The following is a 19,757-nucleotide window of genomic DNA, read 5'->3' on the forward strand; positions in this document are numbered from 1 at the left end:
TAGAGGTAGCTGATGTGAGAGCCATACCCTAAATTCAGATAGCTTCCTTGCCTCTAGTAGATCTCATTGACATGTAGTAATGGCATTAGATATAGTTACTGCTCACTCCAGCTAGCAGGTAACTGCAAAGATATGTACATTTTTGGCAGCATAGTATTCCTTCTCCTTTTTGCTGTGCCATGTGATAAATCCTATGATGAAATACAAATCCCTGCACGATTTTTTATGTAGCCACAAAAAAAAAAATAACTCAAGAGACAGCATTGCAAACATTTGTAATAAGCTACAATTCTGCTGGAAGCATTTAGGAAGATGTAGCAGGTCAGTTTTCAATGGATGCTTGGCAGTAGACCTCTGCAAAAACTTACAGTGCTAGGACTGGGGTGGCAGTGGAGCCACAGCTGGAAAGGGGTTAACCCTCCTGGCAAGAATGATGCTGTCTCTGAACTAAGGCAAAGAAGAGACAGACCTTTAACTGGGGGGGATCACAGGAGCCACAGGAAAAAACAATGAAGGTGGGATGTAAACAGAGGGTGATTAATTTTGATGGGTCCCATCTCCTGACTGCAATAAATCAAGACATGTCAGCCTCAAATCTAGAAGAAGCGACATTCTGGCAGATGCCTCTGAAAAGCTGATTGCTCCAGCATATCCTAATTCACAAGGGTATGAATGGCAGCAACGGGAGGGCTAGCAGTAAATCTGCCATGGCTTCTCTGCATTTCTCTGTCAATGTATCTTTTATAATCAGCATCTAGTGAAAAAAAAAAACAAAGCTCAAACAAATCAGCCTCCTGATGAAATCACTAAGGCAACATGCAGCTTTCCTAAGAATCAGAGCAGAAGTCTGGTTATGATGAGCACTGAGGAGTGACTAGCCTGTAGCACAGTTACGTAACAAAGGGGCTGCAAAGACCCTCAGACTCTCGCATGAGTCCAGGAAGCTTTACATCACAGTTGCAGTTCATGAAGTTTTACAGCTGATTTATGGTATTGGTTTCAGAACTCTTCACTCTTTTATAAGTGCATGGGACTTTTCCTATAAATACAGATTGAGGAGAAGGCTTTGGAGTATTTTTTACACATTGTAATCATATACAGGCATGCTATCACTTGCAAAAAGTGATACCTATATTCTCCCTCTCTCCGTACCTCTCTCCCCCATTTTATTTCAAGCATATGGGCTGGTATTCCTGTGGGTAAACCACCTAAAAATTAGTTCCAGAACAGACACGTTAATGGCAACTTAAATAACTAAAACATAAAGTAAAGCTGATGAAATCTTGGCAGTGAAATATTTGAACATTGCCAGAAAAAAGTAGATTCCCATCTTACGTCCCAATTTCATTACCCCTCTGATGACCAATACTATCAGTTTGCTTTGATCTTGGTAGCTTTAAGTATTTCTTAGTTTCTGGAGATTAATATATTGTCTCCTGCAATCATAACACCGAGGACTGTGATGCTGTCATATTTTTTTGGTTAAATTGGGGTCAGCTGAACTCGGTGCCCAGATGGGGCATTTCATGAGCAGCCATGGGTGGTTGTGATGAGCTCCCTCCCAAGCAGTGCAGCACCCCAGCCTGGCAGCACTGTTTCCAAGTGCACCACTGGTACCATCTTTTCCCATGTGGCAGAAAGCTGACAGGCGCTTGCTCACACTCATTAAAGATTCCAAGAGGCATTTTATAGATGAGTGAGTTATAGATGCCTATTTGCTGGCTTCCTGAGGGAAGCTGCTCAGATGCCGGATTTTGTACTCATCACAAAGTTCATTGGAAAAGGTATCTTCACTTCCTTTCAGATCTATTTTGCAAAGCATCTGCTATGTTTCATGCAGGCTACAGTTGATTTCTATGGAAATCAGCGATTCCTACATAGGATTTACACGACAGCAGCAGGCTAAGCATTGATAGGCATGCTTAATCCTCAGCTGTGCTCCAGCTGATATCAAAGAGCTTTTATATTTAATAAGTCTCAAACACTTAGAATCACAGAGGACAGAAAAGTACATAAAAATACAGTAGACCCAAGCTGTCCTCCAGGGCAAGATGAAACGGAAAATCAAGAGCATAAGATTTTTTAAATGGGTAGAAGTCCATACTCAATAACAATGAGGAATTATACACAAATCATCCTTCTGTTTCAGGATAATTTATCTAAATATGATGTCAGGCAGAAACCACTGGAGCACTGATGTTGGGTAGGTACGCGTCAGAAAGCAGACATATGAGTAAGTACCATGGATGAAGACTTCTCCCCAAACCTGTTTTCCTTGCTTTGTTTCATGCAGGAGAGTAAACCCTATAACAGACCCCCTCTCCAGAGAGCCTTTCTAAGCTCCACATCTCTGCTCACCCACCTGGCCTTCCACATCAAGCAGAAAATACTTCAGCCTCAGCGATCAAAAACATTCCTTTTCCTGCCTCATGAGGGGAATGCTGCTCCCAAAGCCTGCTGGGATCTGTTTCTGTCCCTCTAACACAAGGACTGTTTTAATTTTAGATCTGAGCTGTCCTTAACCAGAAACATCAGAAAGACATGTTTTTAGAGGTTTTAACCAACCCAGAACAAAACTGTCAGCTGGAAGACTCTTCCTTCAGTCCATTGCCACCTTCTTGATCTTGAGATCTGTCAAACCCAGATAAGATGGCTTCATCCTATTCCCAGCTAGCTGGCAAAACACAAGCTTGAAAGTGCCTGTATCTCTTCCTTGTCCCTGTATATATAAATATCAAGTGTTTTGTGTCACCATGATAGATCTTTTCTGCCCTTCTGCTTTTTCATCCACAGTGCTACTACTCCCCACCATCAAAGCCTGTCCATTCTCTCTCTCACTTAGATAGTGAGATAGTCTTACTTCTGCTCTATCAAAAAAGAGCCTTTAGGAACATCACCCTCAACTATAAAAGCTCATAATAAATCCAATTTCCTCATATTTTCCTCCAAATCTTATTGCTTTATGCAGTATTAAACCAGGGTTACCATTCTCCTCCAACTTCCTTCCTGTTCTCACCATTACTGACAGTTGCTGTCAATCTCATATGGCTGGTTGCCAATATTACTCCTGCTCACCTGTAAAGACAGCATCTCTTCCAACTCCCTGTGAGACCGAGAGAGCATTTAACACATGTGTAACTTTCAGCTGTTTTTGACAGTGAGGTTTCAAAAGATAAAGGAACAGGAAAGCTTGTGTTGATGTCTAAGCAGCCACATACAACGCAGCAGTTCAATTTTCTGGGAAGCATACATGTGGAGGGCTCTGGGTGAAGAAGGAGCATAGCAGGGCTGGGGAAAATGGAATCCCTGCAGAAGAGATCCAGGACGAACAAGTGTGACTAATACAGAGGACGGTTAAATTAAGAGCTTACCTAGTGGTCCCTTTCTCCCTTAGGTCAGTACTCACTGGGTTAGACCTCCATAGCCAGCATTATCATCAAAGATTTAAACTTTCTTACAGGCACAGCAAATAGGGAAGACAAAATCACTTGACTTCACCTTTGATGTAAAAGTAATACAGGTTGTGTAAAGCGTATGACAGCTACAAGAAGTCTATGGCAGTAATTTGAGGAATCTGTGCCCCTGAAAGATGCAGTAAAGTCTCCGGCAGCTGGCGGCCTGATGGAGTTGAGATGATGCAGACACAAGGCTGGGACCTGTAATCCCAAACAGCCAGGCTATTTTATTGTGGTTATTCACATGAATACTTGTGAAATCTACAGGAGATCTATGGATTCCTTAGCTGATAGTATCTCCTGACTGACCTTCTTTACCTCTCTACCATTGGCAAGGAAAAATGTCTCTACTCGTGGCAAGGAAAAATGTTCATGATAGGGTTTGAGACACTCTTCTGACCACCAGCATTTTTAGCTCTGTAACTCTTTGGAGGCTCAGCTCAGTGACACCTTAGTTCCATAATTCTCATGATAACAACTTACTTTTGTCCAGATATCACAGGTATCTTACCACATTCTCCTTCCCTGAGAATTTCATACAGAAGAGGTTATAGTTCTGTTCAAACAGAGACATGTGAAAGAGACCTATAACATCAATTTTTGGAATTAGCCTTTCAAAGCTTTTCAATTGTGCAGCCCTCAAGGAACTGGGCTTTTTTTCTTCATTTCCCTCTGCAGAGAGAGAAAGAGAATCCTGGAGTCACAAAGCCAGGAGCTATGGAAAGCCTGTCTTTACATGCTCCTGCTCTGAGGCACATAAAGCAGACCCAAGCCCATCGCAAGGAGAATGAAAGGGGGAGATCTGACAGCTGGTATTTTGGTGAGGATAAAAGGCCTGGGAAAACCAGGGTATCTTCTCAAAACCTCTGAGGAAGAAGTTGAATCCATAATATGCACTTTTGCACCTGATAGTAACCATGTTGGTTAGGTTTTGCCACATACTTACAGGCAGCTTAAAAATTAATTTGTTCTGATCCAAAGAATTGCTATACACACCTGATCTGAGCATGATCAGGAAGATTTTGTATGAACAAGCAACAGTTTCCCAGAAAACTCAGTTCGTGTCCTTCAAAAGTGGATTAAAATCTTCAGTTGCTAATGGCATAGTGTTTCGAAACTGTACTCAAGTAACTGGGGAAGGGACCAACACTAATAGTCAAATTAGGGATTAGCACAGAAAAAACGTCAGAAGTAACTTTCCGTTGAATCCAAGTTTGAGCTGTTCAGATTTTTGTCTTTTATCCTGAATCTATCTTGAGCCATGGCTGGAATTTGGTTAGAAGATTAGGACTAATTTGCCTGAGATCAGTCATCCTTTATTTAAAAAACATACATTTAACTTATAGCAACATCTCACTGAATTCTATGACACAGGAAAACAAATCTGAAACGAATTTAGTTCTTAGACTTTCCTTTCAAGAGACAACAGCTTTGAGTTATGGCAGAGCATGGGTGCTTGGACTACTGACTTTTTTGCAGTTGGCTAAACTATGTGACACTTTTTTCCGGTGATGTGACTGACTGGGGAGTAGTAGTGAGTACATAGACATCTATGCTCAGACATCACTGAAGTAATGAGAGATTCAACAACTGATTGAAAAGACACATCTTCAGAGCCCACCACTGCCTTCTTCATACCTAACAATGTAAAATATGAACCTCAAGAGGACCAAGGAGTTACTAATAGCATAAAAAAAGGGAAACTGAATATAACTGAGGGTACTGGACATTCTGATAAGACTTTTTACTTGATATCATCGTAGCAATTTGGTTAAATGCAGAGAAGATCATGGCCCTGAGTAGATTTGTGGAAGCCAGTTTAAAATGAAGCACTGATACTCAAATACTCAATGGTTGTAAGAAGATATCTTATTCCATAGAAATTATTTGAAATATACTAATTCCAAACTGGGGGCAAGGGGGTTGGAGGTAGGGGAATAAAAGTCACCATTTTTTTTCTGTCTGTAAGTCACTTGGAGAACACCACCACTGAACCAAAGGAGGAATTCTTCCTGAAATAAATCCCCTTTAAAATACGTAGAGATTTTTCTTTTGTTTGCTTCCTGGCTCCTTCCTATAAATTTGGTAATCCAATCTTCTTCCTCCCATGTCTTGCCTTTTCTGATTCCTAATTGTTTGTCCCACAATAACCTGCTCCATCTTTGATCCTCAATGTCCACAGATTTCAGAAGGTTCATCCCATTCTAAGGGTGTAAACCATTGACAGTGCTTACAGAAATGCTAGTTTTATAATAATTCTGTGATTGCCAATGCCCTGTGCTCTTCACTGTTACATTTCTGGCAACTTTTGTCTTTGTGTTGGGGCATAAAAATATATTCAGAGTTACTGTTGCCTTTTTCAGAGGTGGATTCCACTGTGATCTCTCAGGAGTATACTCTTTATTGCAATAAGTTCTCTGAGAAACAAAATCACTTCTTAAAACTAACTGCTTCTGCGTACAGACATTATTTAGTAATGACCTCAAGTGACAAAAAGCAACCAGAAATTTGCAATTAACAAGATACAGAAAATTTCCCTGCTCTGCAATTAGCTTTTTTTGTGCTGGATCCTATGTCTTGACCCTCATCTTGGCATTTTTATATCTCCAAATACTCCAGTACATGTGAAAGTTTACTTCTATGACTAATCCTATTGATTCGGATCAGACTACTCATGTGAATGAAGTTATGTGTTAATATAGGACTTTAAAGGCTCAGGATCTCTTCATCCAAACCTTATCCTCCCAGCCTTTCACCATGACCCATGAATTCCAGTGGTTTTCATTCATATACAAATAAACAAACCAGGGAACCAAGGGATATTAATTGGCCTGGAGCCAGGGCAAGGATGTCTTTTTTCAGTCTGAGGTTCTTAGGTCTGGTCTCCTTGTCCTATTTCTGATAATGGTTCTCAATTCAATAAAATTCTTGCCAGGGCTTCCCAAGCATCGACTGCCTTTTAAGGCAAGTATTTGAAGCTATGACAGATGTAAGATAGCTGGTTTATTTGTTATGAAGTGTTTAGTAATGCATTCACATGAAAAATGCTTGTGAATTTTAGTAAAGAATGACATACAGAGTCTGAATTTTGTCTTAAATCAGTTAGTTTGTAGGTCTAGGAGAGCTGGTTTCATCATGTTGAAAAAGAAAATCCTGTGAAATATATTAAAATCCAGATGCAAGGGGGTTTTCTTTTTTTTTTTTTTATTACCAGGTTTGCCAAAATACCAGTAAGGTTATGGAACTAATAAAGTAAATCCTATGCTCGTGTGACTCAATTGCATCTAGTCTGAAGATAAGTCTGACTTAAGGATTCAAATATATGAAGTGCTTGCACAGTAGATGTGAAATGAGTGTATCTAAGTATTAAATCATGAGCAAGTGTTATCCATCTGCTAAGTATATTAATGTACTGCATCATGTATACTGTACTTTAATGTGCTTATATTAAATTTAAAGTGCCAGAAGGCAATCAATTTGGATACTTGAAAGTGAAAGGCTTTCCCAGCTTTTTTTCCCAAAACACTGAATTAGGATTTTTATTGGGTTGGTGGTTTCTTTGGTGATTCTGTGCTATCTTGGCAGGTATTATGAACAGCTCAGCAAGAAATACTGTTCTACCTAACCTGCCAGAGAGCTCAGAAGTGAGGCAAGTCATGGAAGTGCTGGATTGTGGTTCTAGCTTGAATTTTACCCATGTAAGTATATAAAAGTTGAGTAGAAACTCATTTAGGGTGCAAGATGCACTCTAGTTCAAAGGCTGAACTGGGCAGGAGTGAGAGAAATGGAGAAAGCAGTAGAATGCAGATACAATTCAAGTACAAGTATAATGAATATTATATAAGCCATGTTTGAAAGTGGGAACATTTGGAATAGAAAGTATCTTGAAGCATTTATGACCATTATCAGGCATTCAAGATTTTGTGCTTCTGTGTGTCACCTTAGTTCCAACAGAGTCCCAGATTCCAATTTCTACTATTTATTCTCTGCCTTTCTTGACCATGTATGCAAAATACAAACCTAGCAGACGGGTGCTTATTTTTCACCAATCTGTTTCTGTGTAATTCTAATTATGAACTTATGTTGTTTCTGGTAAAGAAATCCAGTAATGGATTGTGGATTGGTCAGACAGAATACAGCAAGCTGTAGACATAAAAATATGGAAAGAGCTCCAGACACTAGTTCTGTCTAGTGGAAAACTGTTATCTGCAAACGCCATCCACATCTTCAAACACAGACCCATGAAAAGCAAACAGTAGCATCTTGTGTCAATACCTTTGGCCTGGTCATGCACGAGATCTGCTGAAACATGGCATTCAGAGATTCGAATCTTCAAAGTGAGAGCACTTCCCTCCTGGTGGGAAGCGTGGCTGCCTCGGGTCTGCATGCACAAGCTCTTCAGCAGACCTTTTAGTTAAAATTCTTTTTGCTGCTGTTTGTGTTGGAGCGCTGCAGATCTGCCGTTTCTTATACTCCACCTGCATGTATTAATGGCCAGTTCAATATATCTGGGGTACAGTTCTTATTTCAAGCGGCTTTATTCTAGCTACCAGATGCAAAATATACTTTTTAAGGATTTTAAGTGGTTTGCAACCTGACCTTGCATGGTATATCACCTTATGTGTGACCAGCAATTTCTGAGACAGAGTTCCTGACTGCAAGCAGTTAAATTACTGGTTACAGCCATCTGGTTTACTCCTGGAGTAGGAGTTTGACTCCTTAGACCAAGTTACTCTAATTCAAAACCTATAAATCTTCACCAATAAAAAAAAAAAGTAAAAAATTGTGGCTGTTTTTAAGAGAAGGAAAAAAACCCCAACAGCCCAGTTCTTTCTTTGCATGGATAGCATTCTCAAAAGTGCTACAGCAATCTGGTTTCAATCTTAGCTATGATCCTAAGTAGATGCCTTCTTGACTCTGGTATCATCATGGCTGCAAAATAAGAAGCAGGCTCACTGGCACTGAACATACGCATGTCCTGGATTTGCTCTGCCTCCTGCTTGTGGAAAGCTGGCAAAAGCAGCAAGGCTGAGTCTTACATGTTTTTTTTTTCTCCAGTTTATTGTGTTTAGATGGGGTAAGCATACTGCAAAGCTGCTGGTTGTCCACTTGATGGTATCAAGTAACTGAACACGGGAGGGTACAGCTGCTTAATGCTTTCTGTTTGGGCAGACGTGACTGGAGATTTTTATACCAGGTAAACCAGCTGCATTATGTTCTTCACCTACACAAACAAATCCAGTGCTAGATTTAATCAGACTGTGCTTCAATTAGCTTGCTGCTCAGAGTCTATAGTCCAGCCTAGTCTATTCTGGACCAGCCTTGCTGGGAGGCGGATAAATACAACAGGAAAATCATCATGGTTTCCTGCAAGGGAATTGCTAATTTGCATTGTGTCCAACAGAAACATTATGATCTGGCTCATTTTGTAATCTTTACAACAGCAAATGCATATAAATCTAGTGCAACAAGGGACTTTCTGCCTCAGGGTAGCTCATTTCTGATATGGAATATACCACATTCAAAATAAACGGATGGCATGATGCTGGGTCAGAAAGGTACTTGGACAGAAAGACTGCACCTTCTGGCCAAGCAAAACATTGACCCAGGTCACAGTGGTACACGGGTATGCAGTTGTCTGTGCCCTGAATGGGCACTGAAGCAACCAGAGGATGTCCTTATCCCTGATAAGAAGATAAATAAGAAGAGCTGATCTCAGGAGGAAATTTCACCCTGTCCTAGATGAGGCAGCACCCACTTGAGCATGGCAGCAGCAGGGCACGGGCAGCTGTCCTGCCTGCAGCAGGGCCTCAGTAACCCCCAGCATAAAATCACAATCATATCCCGAGAGTCTGAAGCTCTGTATCTGCTGGATGTCACCACAAGCAGGGGTGAGTAATGGCACTGGCTACTAACAGCAGGGGGTAACGCTAAGAGCTGAAGCTGGCGCCAATGGCTCTGAGCGCCTCGGGCCGTCAGCGGCTCCAAGGCATCCTGGGACTGCTCATACCACTCTCAGGGAGCCCAAATAAGAGCATGTTGGTATTATTTGTTTTCTTCTATCAGACTATTCATTCCAAATACCATTGCATCTTCTTATTGTCAACAGATAGTCTGTGGACAAGGCCGTGTTTTGAAAAGAGCAGTTGCTATTCACAAGCCCTGGTCATAAGGTATGTGGCACTTGGGGGAATTTGTTTGCAAACTGTTCATTGCAACTATTAACTGTTTATCATGAAGAAATTATCACCTGGGGCTATGTAACCATGATTACTTCTGCCTGACTAGATTCCACAAAACTTTTTCTTAGAAAGGAGAAAGACAAATTACAAAAGATAAATGACTAGCTATGAACTTCTGGTAAGCTTTATTTAAAGTCTATGTAATTATACTGAAGCCCACAAAGCTTTTTGGATCCTTGTCTTCATGGCATTTGTGATTGCTTGAATACTTGGGAAACAATAGGTAATAAAACTGCACAAATATGACTGCATAAGGAAACTTGATTCCTTGTACAAACGAACTAGTACTCTCAGTCTTATCTGAGAAGTGCCATAGTTGGACAAGTCTCTTCTTCGTTCCACTAGTCTTTATATCTTGCAAATAGTCAGTATTCACACGAATAAATGCCAGCCAGGAGCTGTGTGCACCTTCAGATTCTTGTCCTGCTTTGAGAAGCTTCTCTGGTTTGAATGCTGGGCACAAGGGATGTCACACGAGGTGCTACAGAAAAGATGCACTGTGGTTATGCCAAGACAAGAACCAAACCACAACAGCATTTGGAAGGTAAGAGGCAGAGTGGAAAGGAACAGAAATCAGCAAGCTCTCCACCAGCCCATGTGTGCAGTTGGGCTGAAGAGGTGTCTATGCTTCTTTTCTAGCCAAACACCCGGAGCAGGGCAAATGGGTCAGTGTGCACGAAACAGTGAAGAAACTACTTGGTAAATAAACAAACAGAAACAGCTAAAATTAAACCGACTCGCCGCAATGGGAGGCTAGTTCATTCTGCTCCTTTGGAAGTGAGCCCTCGCATCCCGTGTGCGCGCTCCCTGGAAGCTGGCCGCTGAGTTACACTCATTTATCCTCCGTGCTCTAAAAAAAGACCGGGACGACGGATCACTTCCCGTGTTTTATGCCCGTGCCGTGGGCATGACAGCGCCGCTATAAACCGCCGTAAATCAGCGCAGCTTCCCAGCACCTCTCCCGGCGGGGCAGGCCGCCCCTTCCGCAGCACCTCCCTGTACCCCCCACCTCTCCCCGCTCCATCCTGTGGCGGGGCGCCAACCGCTCACCCTCATTTCTTAGTCTAATGTCCCGAGCATACATTATACAGATTGCTGCCTCCCGCCCCGGCCCGCTCCTCCGCCTAGGTGAATACATTATGCTAATGAGGGCGGGAGGTGGGCCGGCGGGCGGGGCTGTGGCTCCGCGGCTGGCCGCGGGGCAGCGCGGGGTACCGCGGAGGCTGCCGTCGGGTTTCTCCGCCTGGCGCGGCTGCTGGGCGCCGTCGCGCAGGTGGAGGGGGAGCAACAAGTCCGACGGCGGCGGGGAGGAGAGCGGGAGGAGGAGGAGAAGGAGGGGGGATACACACACACATACGCTTCCCGCCCCGCGTCTGAAAACCCCTCTGACAAGTGGCAAACCGCTAGCAGAGCACGCTGCTCCTTCCGAAGAGCGGGTGGAAGCTGCGGGGGCTCGCCCCTAGCCCAGCCCTGCTGCCGGCTTTTGGCTCCTCGCCCCCCTCCCATCACCTCCTTTCCTGTCGCCCCTGCTGTGGCGCTGAGTGGAGACCCGCTGCCGGGCGGCGTGCGGCGCTGGCTGCTGTTTCGCCTTGAAAGTGTGCGAGCCGTTTGAGGGCTTTCCTTCTACTTACCGCTATTTTTTTTAATTATTATTATTATTTTATCTTTTTCGCTCTTTATTTTTCTCGTACTTTATTGTTACTGCTTTTTGTTGCCGCTGTTTGTAAACTAATTGCCTCCATGGGGGGCGGAGGAATGGAAATCAGAGCTGCCGCAGCTGAAGGGTGTAAAGGCGCGCTGGTGAAGAGCCGCGGAGCCGCAGGACGGGATGGCAGCGGGCAGCGCGGCCGCGGCGGGGATTGCTGCCCGCGGTGGGCCGGACCGTGCGGCTCGGCGCTGGCGGCTCTCCTCTCCGCGCTGGCTACCGCCTCCTGCGTCTACCTGGGGGTGCGGACCAACGACCTACAGGCCAGGGTCGCGGCCATCGAGGGCGCCCGAGGGGGCTTCTCTACCGCCGCCCCCCTCCCGCCGCTGCCCGGCTTCTCCCTGGAGCAGCTGAACGCGATGATGCAGGAGAAAGTAGAGCGGCTTCTCGCCCAGGTGTGCGGGGCGCGGATGGCCGCTCTCGGCCAGCGAGTGTGCCGGGGATGGGGGGCCATGCGTGCGGGACGATAGGAGTGCCGCCTGAAGCGATGAGAGGGGCGACCGAAGCTGCTCCGAGGGCGGGAGATGCGGGGGGAGCGGGGAAACGGAGCCCGTACCTCCGGCTGGTGACTGAGCCTGGGGAGAAGCGGGCTTGAGGTGGAGACCGGAGGAGGGGCCCGGCTGCTGGGGCTGGCGGGTCTGGGGGCTTGGGGACCCCCAACGCTCGGCGCTGTTCTCATGCGGGGGGGGGGGGGCGGCGGAACTTGCGTCGGAGGCAGGGGAGAGCCGGTGGCTTCGGGCTCTATTTTGCTGTTGTGGGTGTGCAGAAGACAGCGAGATACCGCGGGTGGAGGCCAAGTCCCAAGTGGCGAAGCCGTGGCAGGGTGCGCAGCCCGTGGGATAGCGCGAACTCCCGGCTCGCGTCCCCGCCGGCCGGGAGCGCCGGTTGCGGCGGGTGAGCTCCCAGGGGCCCTCACTTTGCTTCTCTCCCCCTCAGAAATCCTACGAGCACTTGGCAAAAATACGAGTAGCGAGAGAAGCGCCTCCAGAGTGCAACTGCCCACCAGGTAACGGACACAGCGTGGTAATTGCCTCTCTGAGGCTTGTCACTCAGAGGGGAAACATGGGGAGGGGCTTGGTATTCCGTGTTTTTCAAATACACCTAAGTCAGATCTGGGGGATGCCTCTTCAGTCAACAGCTCTACCTTGGGTGGAAAGGTGTAAAGCCCAGAATTATCTGTTTCCGCTGTGACAGTAGGTTGGAATTACTGCTAGTTAAAAGCCTTGGTTAGGCTGGGTGATGCCAACTCATAACAATTACAAAGAAGTTAATGATCTATCCCAGCAAGAAGGAATATATTCTCCCGCAGATAGGGCAGTACTGAATCAAGGCATTGTGTGCTTAGCTTGGGATGTGGAACAAAAGTTCCTAGCAAAAATATTGAACAATTTATAACATGGATTGTAATGAGTCTGTTGCAAGTTAGCAGTAATATATACAAGAGCTTTTCAGTCTCATTTTTCTGTAGTCTTGGATGAAAGCAATTCCCCTAGCAAGGGATTACAGGTTTCATACAAGAAGGTTCAGAACTGTTTATGCGACCAGTGATATTGATTGACTTTGGAAACCGGCCTCCTAATACTGGGATCAGTTGTTCATACGTGCACACTGCAATGTTTCCTATGTTTTTCATGCTGCTTTTTGACAGTGTGATAACTACTGATATTGTTTTAGCTATTAAACTGTCATTGTTGTTTATAAACTTCTGCTAATATATACCCAAGTTCAAATGGTATCTTAAAAGTTAAGAAAATACCAGTATTTCCTAGGGTGATGTGGGAATTCCAGCATCCTCTGTGTGAGGAAGCACACTAGATTCACTGTGTGCTTGATGTGTCCTGCCACTCTGTATGAAAAAAACATCCCATTTACAGGTGGAACATCAACTGTCGACAAGCATTGAGCTCATTTTGTATGCCAATAGGATGTGTGATAGTACTGTGTGTATAAGGAAGAAGCTTTTCCAGTTTAGGATGTGATTCCTGCTAAACTCATCAGTCTGAAAGGAGTACTGAGTCTAGGTATTAAAGCTGGCTACAATGGTTGGTTCAGTATTTTGATGATGCTACAGCTGGGAGGAGAGTACTGGCTGCTAAAAGAGTTACCAGGGCTAACATGAAAAGGACAGTATATGTGACTCGGACTGTTTTAAAAGGGTGCATAGAATTACTCAATTCCCAGACAGTTTTGGTAAGGAATGTTGGTTTCCTGCCCTCTGTATAATGTTCTCCTTTATGGCTAACATGAGCATACAGTGTTCATCTTATTTTTTCTGTTGCTTAACTGCAATAAATTACAAGATTCATGTTTGTGCACTAAAAATGAGGGTTGATGGTCATGTTGTATGTAAAGATGTGTTCTGTGAACCTGAAACAGTGTTGAATTTGATGCAAAGCTCTCTTCTGCTTCCTTATTTAATTTGCTACAATGTTTCAGTTACTGTTTTCATACTAAAGGTCAGTATCAACTTTTTTCATAGCTGGTGTTATGCACTGCTTTACTTCCCCACTACCACTAGAGCTCCACATTATACCAATTTTTATCTGACCTTTTTCCTTAAGAAATACGTTTTACCAAATAGGTAATGAGCAACAGAATAGTTCTCACATGCATTGGAGCAAGTCCTTGCTAGATGAAAGTAAAAATTAAGTGATCTGTGAAACCTTTTCAAGGGAGCAAGACTCATAAGATCAGGAAAAATTATATAAATTGTTACAATGAAAAAAACTAAATTGCAGAGAGGACTAGCTGGTATGGGGACTAGAAATGTGATATGGAGCTTTTCACCTCCGGGTAGCTATTTCGGTTTGGAAGCAAGTTTTGTAGTGGCTGAAAGATGCTGCCATGTGATAGCCTCATGTTGGACAGCTTAAAATGAGTTGATGCTCTCATGCTTGTTGCCAGTGGACAGGTGTCTACCTCAAAATGGCATCTTCTTGAGAGCCTTGTCTGAGACAAGATGGGCTGAGTGGCACTAGCACCTGAGGAGTGTGCCTTCCTAATAGCAGGCATTAGTCAGAACAGGATGGGATAGAGCAAATAAACGGTTGTTACTTCATTTGGTTCACTTTGTTAGAATTCCCTTCCAACTGGACAGGATGGGCTTTTATTTTCATCCTTACTACTCCTATTTCAAATCTGGACTACCATGTTTAGAAAAGCATTTGGTTTAATAGGAAAGGTATCAAGTGTTTTTTCTGTTGCCTGCTATTTGTGAAGCCAAAGAATACATTGCCTCTTTACTTCTCACATGGTTCCCATGGTGCTGCTTTATTCTGCTCAGCTTCTTCATTTCTTCCCTGGATTTCTGTAATAATAAAATACATGTCTGTTAGGGATGACACTGGGAGGCCTTCACGGTACAGAGCTGATTTTTGAAACATCCCTATGCTGTGTGAAAAGGTTGCTGCCAAATGGCTACTGAGTCAGTTTCCTTCATCCTACTCTTTAAAGAGAAATAAAGATTGTTTAAAAGTAGGTTACATTGTTCTCTACCAAAAGAAGAGAGGGAAATTCAACCTGCTGACAGGATGGTGAGAACATGGCCTCTGATTTAGGATTAAAGTTATGCAACTGGTGTAGATCCCACTAGCTTGAGATGTTCATCCCATGGTAGGAACTTGCACGTTCAAAGGAAAGTGGGTTTGAATGGCTTGGGTACCGAAGGCAGACAAATTCACAACTGCTCATAGCTTGCAGAGCTGTCCACATGTGGCTTCTTTTAATTCAACACTAGCCTTGAACTTTGTCTAGAGTGAAGAATTGTTCACATTTCTCTTTCAAAACTTTGTATTCACTAAATGTGGGTTGTTTTTTTTTTTTTTGTGATTAGTATTTTCTATTTCCTTACAAACACAATGCAAGGAGATATTAGAATTTTGAATTTCCACAGGACTAAAGCCAGATACCAAAGATTTTGTAAATATTTAAAAAATGACAATAGCAGGCATTCTTTCTCTTCTTAAAGCAGAGTAATAAAGTTTGAAAAGTAAATGCATGCTGACATTCCTCTTAAATTACCTCAGTTCTAACAAGAGTGCCAACTTAAATCCCATGCTTGCGACTGGTGCTGCAGTCACTGCTGGCAGTTAGCCTTCTGCAAATGCGACCAGGGTGCAAATTGAGTGGCTGAAATTATTTTTAAAGTAATAAATTACTGTTCCTTTGCCAGATTTATTATTTATTGTAAATTAATGTTTCTATACTGTAAAATATGAACAAAAAAAGTAGGTGTGTAGGTGAGTATTTCATACGTTCCTTTAAATGGCTGTGGGAGCATAATCAGCTTTTATGAGGAACAGTCAAGCACAGTGCTGGATACTTCTTACCTAGTGCCAAGAATTACACTGTTGTGGAAAGAGTAACATGTACAGAAAGCCCAGGGTTACTCCTAATTCAGTAGAGTTTTAAGAAATACTTAGTTTTTTTGTAGATTCTTCAGACTTTCCTCTTTCAGGAAACATTCATGCCTAGGACCTGTAGACCTCAACAGAAATTAATATATGCCTACATTTTTTAGTGAATCGATCCTTTATGCATTGTAAGGGTCAAGTTTTGACACTTAAGGTAAAGTGCCAGGATGTCTAATTCTGTAAGTGATCCTCGGAACTGGAGTCAGATGATGTTGGCAGGACTAGGAGTCAAGTCTGTTAGTACAGAAAGTCCAAACTTGGTCGGTAGGAGGGCTAGCAAGTGATTATCTATGGTTTTGCATGTCCCTTTAGGCCAGTTTGGGGAAGCCATTAATTTCTTTTTCCCCCTTCTCTTTTGAGGATTCTAATGAATTTATTCGTTAAGGAAAAAAAAAAAAAGGAATGAGAGGAAGGAAGCAGCAAGCAGCATTATACAAGTGGGAAAGCCAATGTGCCATACATTTATTTAATTCTTCATTGACAAAGGATACGTAGCATAGCAGCAGAGATGTTTTTTTATCTCTTAAGTGCTGTGACACACTGTATATGCCTGTTCACTGTAGCTTGCATGTAAATTGATGGTGTTTTCTGCTTGTTGGCTTGATTTTCCTTCTTTTTTTTCCCCCAGAACATTAGCTAAACTTCACTGATGAGTACCCAGCAAACTGATCAAATAAATTTGCTATTTTCTTTGTGTCAAAGTTTTTTCCTTTACTCTTTCTCTCTCTATATATATATTTTTCCTATCAAGAACCCCAAGTTTTTCTCCTCTTGTGTTTGAATACCTGTGACTTCAAACCTTTTCCAGGCATGGATGCTATCATCATTCTTCTTTCTTAGCCAGCTATTTGGTGCTGGTTTTGTAATCATGTCATCTTGATTCTCTGTTCTAGTCTCCAAGAGCTTTATGGTTTGGCATTTGAAGTAACTCCTATTTCACTGTCAATTTGCTATGATCAGGTTATACAGCTTGTTTCGGTGTAGTTGAGTGTATATAAACGTGTTCATTCAGGAGACAAAATGCCATAAGCCAAGGTTTATTTTTTTTGGGGGGGGGAAGGGATAGAGAATATTAGTTGGTTTTATTCTGGTGGGACAACTGCGTTCTACAGCTACAGTTCTTCAGTAGGATGATGAATCTGTTACATGCATTTTGGTAGCAACATGGATGGTAAAAATCGGTATAATTTTTTAGAATCCCAGTATTGGTTTTGTCTTTGTAAGCACCTAATATTTGTTTTGACATGCAGTGGAAGTACAACTTGGGCACTCTTTCTTATTTCCACATGTTCCATAAGGACTATTTCCTGGAGCATTTTGATTAGTGAGGCTGAAAGAATGGAAAAGAAATCAATCTCTGGGATTAAAAGTATTCTGAAATAGGTATCAGTAAGGTATTACTTGTTTGTTTGCTTCAAGTTATGTTTATAATGAAGCAGTTCTCTAAAGACTGAAGAGTAAAGAGGAGCTACAGAGACCCAAAAGAAAGTACAGATGTAGAATGTATCCAAAGTGTTTTTCCCTGTTATTTAAAGTTCCAGAGTGCACTATCTGAACCTAGCTCCCAGCACTACTTATTTCTGCCATGTCTGTATCATCTATTTGCTGAATGCAGTGCTCAGCTCTAATTTTGTAATTTTTCTGACAGGGCTTTGAGTCCCCCTTTCATACCTTCTCTGGTTTGATATTTTTCATTTCAGTTCCTAGATAAAGATGTTTATTGATGTGCAGCAGCATGCAACCTTCTGGGTAGTCTGTTGTCTTATTTGGATGAGTGATTAGAGACTCTTTTCCCCCATGCCCCAGAATAGCTAGATATTTTTTATTGGCTAAGATGTGACCTTTTAATTCCCTTCCCTCTGGGTAGGGAGGTAGGGTGAACAACATGATGAATGAAACATAACGTGGCTCAAAGGAGAACTGGTTGACAGCAGACTGCACCAGATTTTTGTCTTTTTTAATCTTACTGATGTCAGTGGAGTTGATGTGGCCGCGAAAGTGTTATTAATGAAAGATTTTTCTATGACTTGAATGAAAATTTATTTAACTTGCAGTTTTGTCAAACAAGGTGTATTGAAAGGAAGGTTTGGTTATCTGCATTAACTTATGCTATGAGATTAATATTAAGAATATAGTATGTTCTTACATTTCCTTACATGTGGCACCTGTCCATCTCGAGCTGCTGAAGTGCCTAAGCAGTTCAAGTACAGTGAGTCTTGTGGCAGGAGAAGTGTCCATTAAGCTCACTTCTGGAACAATGTTTTTAGTGTGTGTGGTCTTTCTTTTTTCTTTCTTAAATCATTAATTATATGCATGTATTTATTTGAAGAGTATTTAAAGCTTGGATAACTGAATTCTGTGCAGAAATACTCACCCCTGCCCCTTTCCTTAAAGGCTAGTGTGTTCTTGGGAATGTGTTGCCAGAACAACACTGCTGCACCTTCATACAGTGCTCGTCTTTCTTCTCACTCCCTTATAGGTTTACTGGCTGCAGCCTTCCTGTCTAGTTTTTGTATAGGTAGCACAATAAAAATTGCCTAGCTTTGAAAACAGCATGACTGATTAAAAACTGTCTTTTAGGGCCTTTTAGGTTATCAGGTAGGATCACATAATTAATATGTTCAAGTTACCAACCCTGTGAAACCATCCATCTTACTTTAACACATACAGAACTTGAGTCATATTGCTAACTACAGCCTCTTCAGGAAGGCTGATCTACACAGACTGCTTTTCCCCTTCATTGTTTTAGTTGGTTTCCAAGTCATCCACAAAAAGGAAACATGATTGATTGCTTAGAACTATTAAGAAGATGTGAGAAAGCATAGAATAATACAGGCTTGAAGAAACACTTTTCGCTCTGTACAATTACAGCTGCAGCTTGTAGCTAGATAATACACACAATAGTGAACATGATGCTGCAGGGTTGCTTGTTGGAAGCTTGTGGACCATCAGGTTTTTACTGGTTAGATTTGCAGTAGAACAATGCCTACTTAAATTAATCTGCTCTGGTCTTTAAATGAGATTAATTTAAGCAGAAGAAGCTGTTTGTGATTGCTTAATAACAACAACTGTCAGGAAAAATCTTCAGAACTGGGTGCCCGGTTTAAAAATGCAGGATTTGTACATTCCTTTCATGCAAATACAGCCACTTTTTCTCTATGTAGACTTGAACAACTTTAGAAATACAGGTTGGGCTGATGCCCCAAGAGATCATCTTAGTCATGCTTCTGGGATCTGGAGCAAATATATCTAGGCCATCATTGTCAAGTATTTAATTTCATGTGGTTCACAACAGCAGTGTCTAGTAAGTCCTGGCTCAACAAGTAGTTGGATCTGCCTTAATTTTGCGATTCAGTGCAGCAGCCTCATGTAAATAATCTCCCCAGTTAAAAATGTGCTGCTCTGTAAATATGTAAACGTGTAGTGCAAAAAATTGCTAATGCATAAATGTATATTGTGTGAGCTTAGGCACTATTCAAATATTTCGATAGGTTGCCTAGTTCATAGTAGGCAAGCTACACTTCCTTGTTTGTGAAGTAAAACACTTGTCCCATCCTTTGTGTTCATGAAGAAAACCTGACCATTATGCTCTGTTTTAGAGCGGCTTTTAAAATATGTTGGAAGATGGACTTGTCTGTGAAGCACACTATTCTTTCTGCTTCTTCCCTGTTCTTCTGACTTTTGGGTTTTTTTTTCTTCTTTTTTTAGTCTGTGTTGTATTAAAATTGATTCTTGTTTATATGTGCAGATATATGTATTTAGGAGCAGGCTTTTACATGCAGTTGTAAATATTGCATGCATGTTTGGTGAAAACTGTTTCTTCTTGTGCTTGGAAAGCTTTGAAACAGATGGCGATGCTTGGTGAGATTTTTTTTTAAGAAATATGAAGCTGTTATATACCCATGTAATTTTTTTTTACTAGACATATATGTTCTTATAATTA

At 42.3% G+C, this 19,757-nt stretch overlaps 1 protein-coding gene across 1 annotated transcript in view; it reads left to right on the plus strand.

Moving 5' to 3' along the window:
- The first annotated feature begins 11,015 nt into the window (after nt 1-11,015).
- The window catches only part of COL25A1 (collagen type XXV alpha 1 chain), a 294,833-nt gene continuing 286,091 nt past the window's right edge, over nt 11,016-19,757 (plus strand). The window contains exons 1-2 of the mRNA XM_057404557.1: nt 11,016-11,797; nt 12,339-12,408. Coding sequence (XP_057260540.1) covers nt 11,438-11,797; nt 12,339-12,408 — 430 coding nt within the window. The 5' untranslated portion in view covers nt 11,016-11,437. The remainder of the gene's footprint in view (nt 11,798-12,338; nt 12,409-19,757) is intronic.

This window comes from Pezoporus wallicus, unplaced genomic scaffold (assembly GCF_028554395.1).
Source record: "Pezoporus wallicus isolate ANWC-B61680 ecotype Strahan unplaced genomic scaffold, APGP_CSIRO_Pwel_v1 contig_1583, whole genome shotgun sequence".
Classification (NCBI taxonomy): domain Eukaryota; kingdom Metazoa; phylum Chordata; class Aves; order Psittaciformes; family Psittacidae; genus Pezoporus; species Pezoporus wallicus.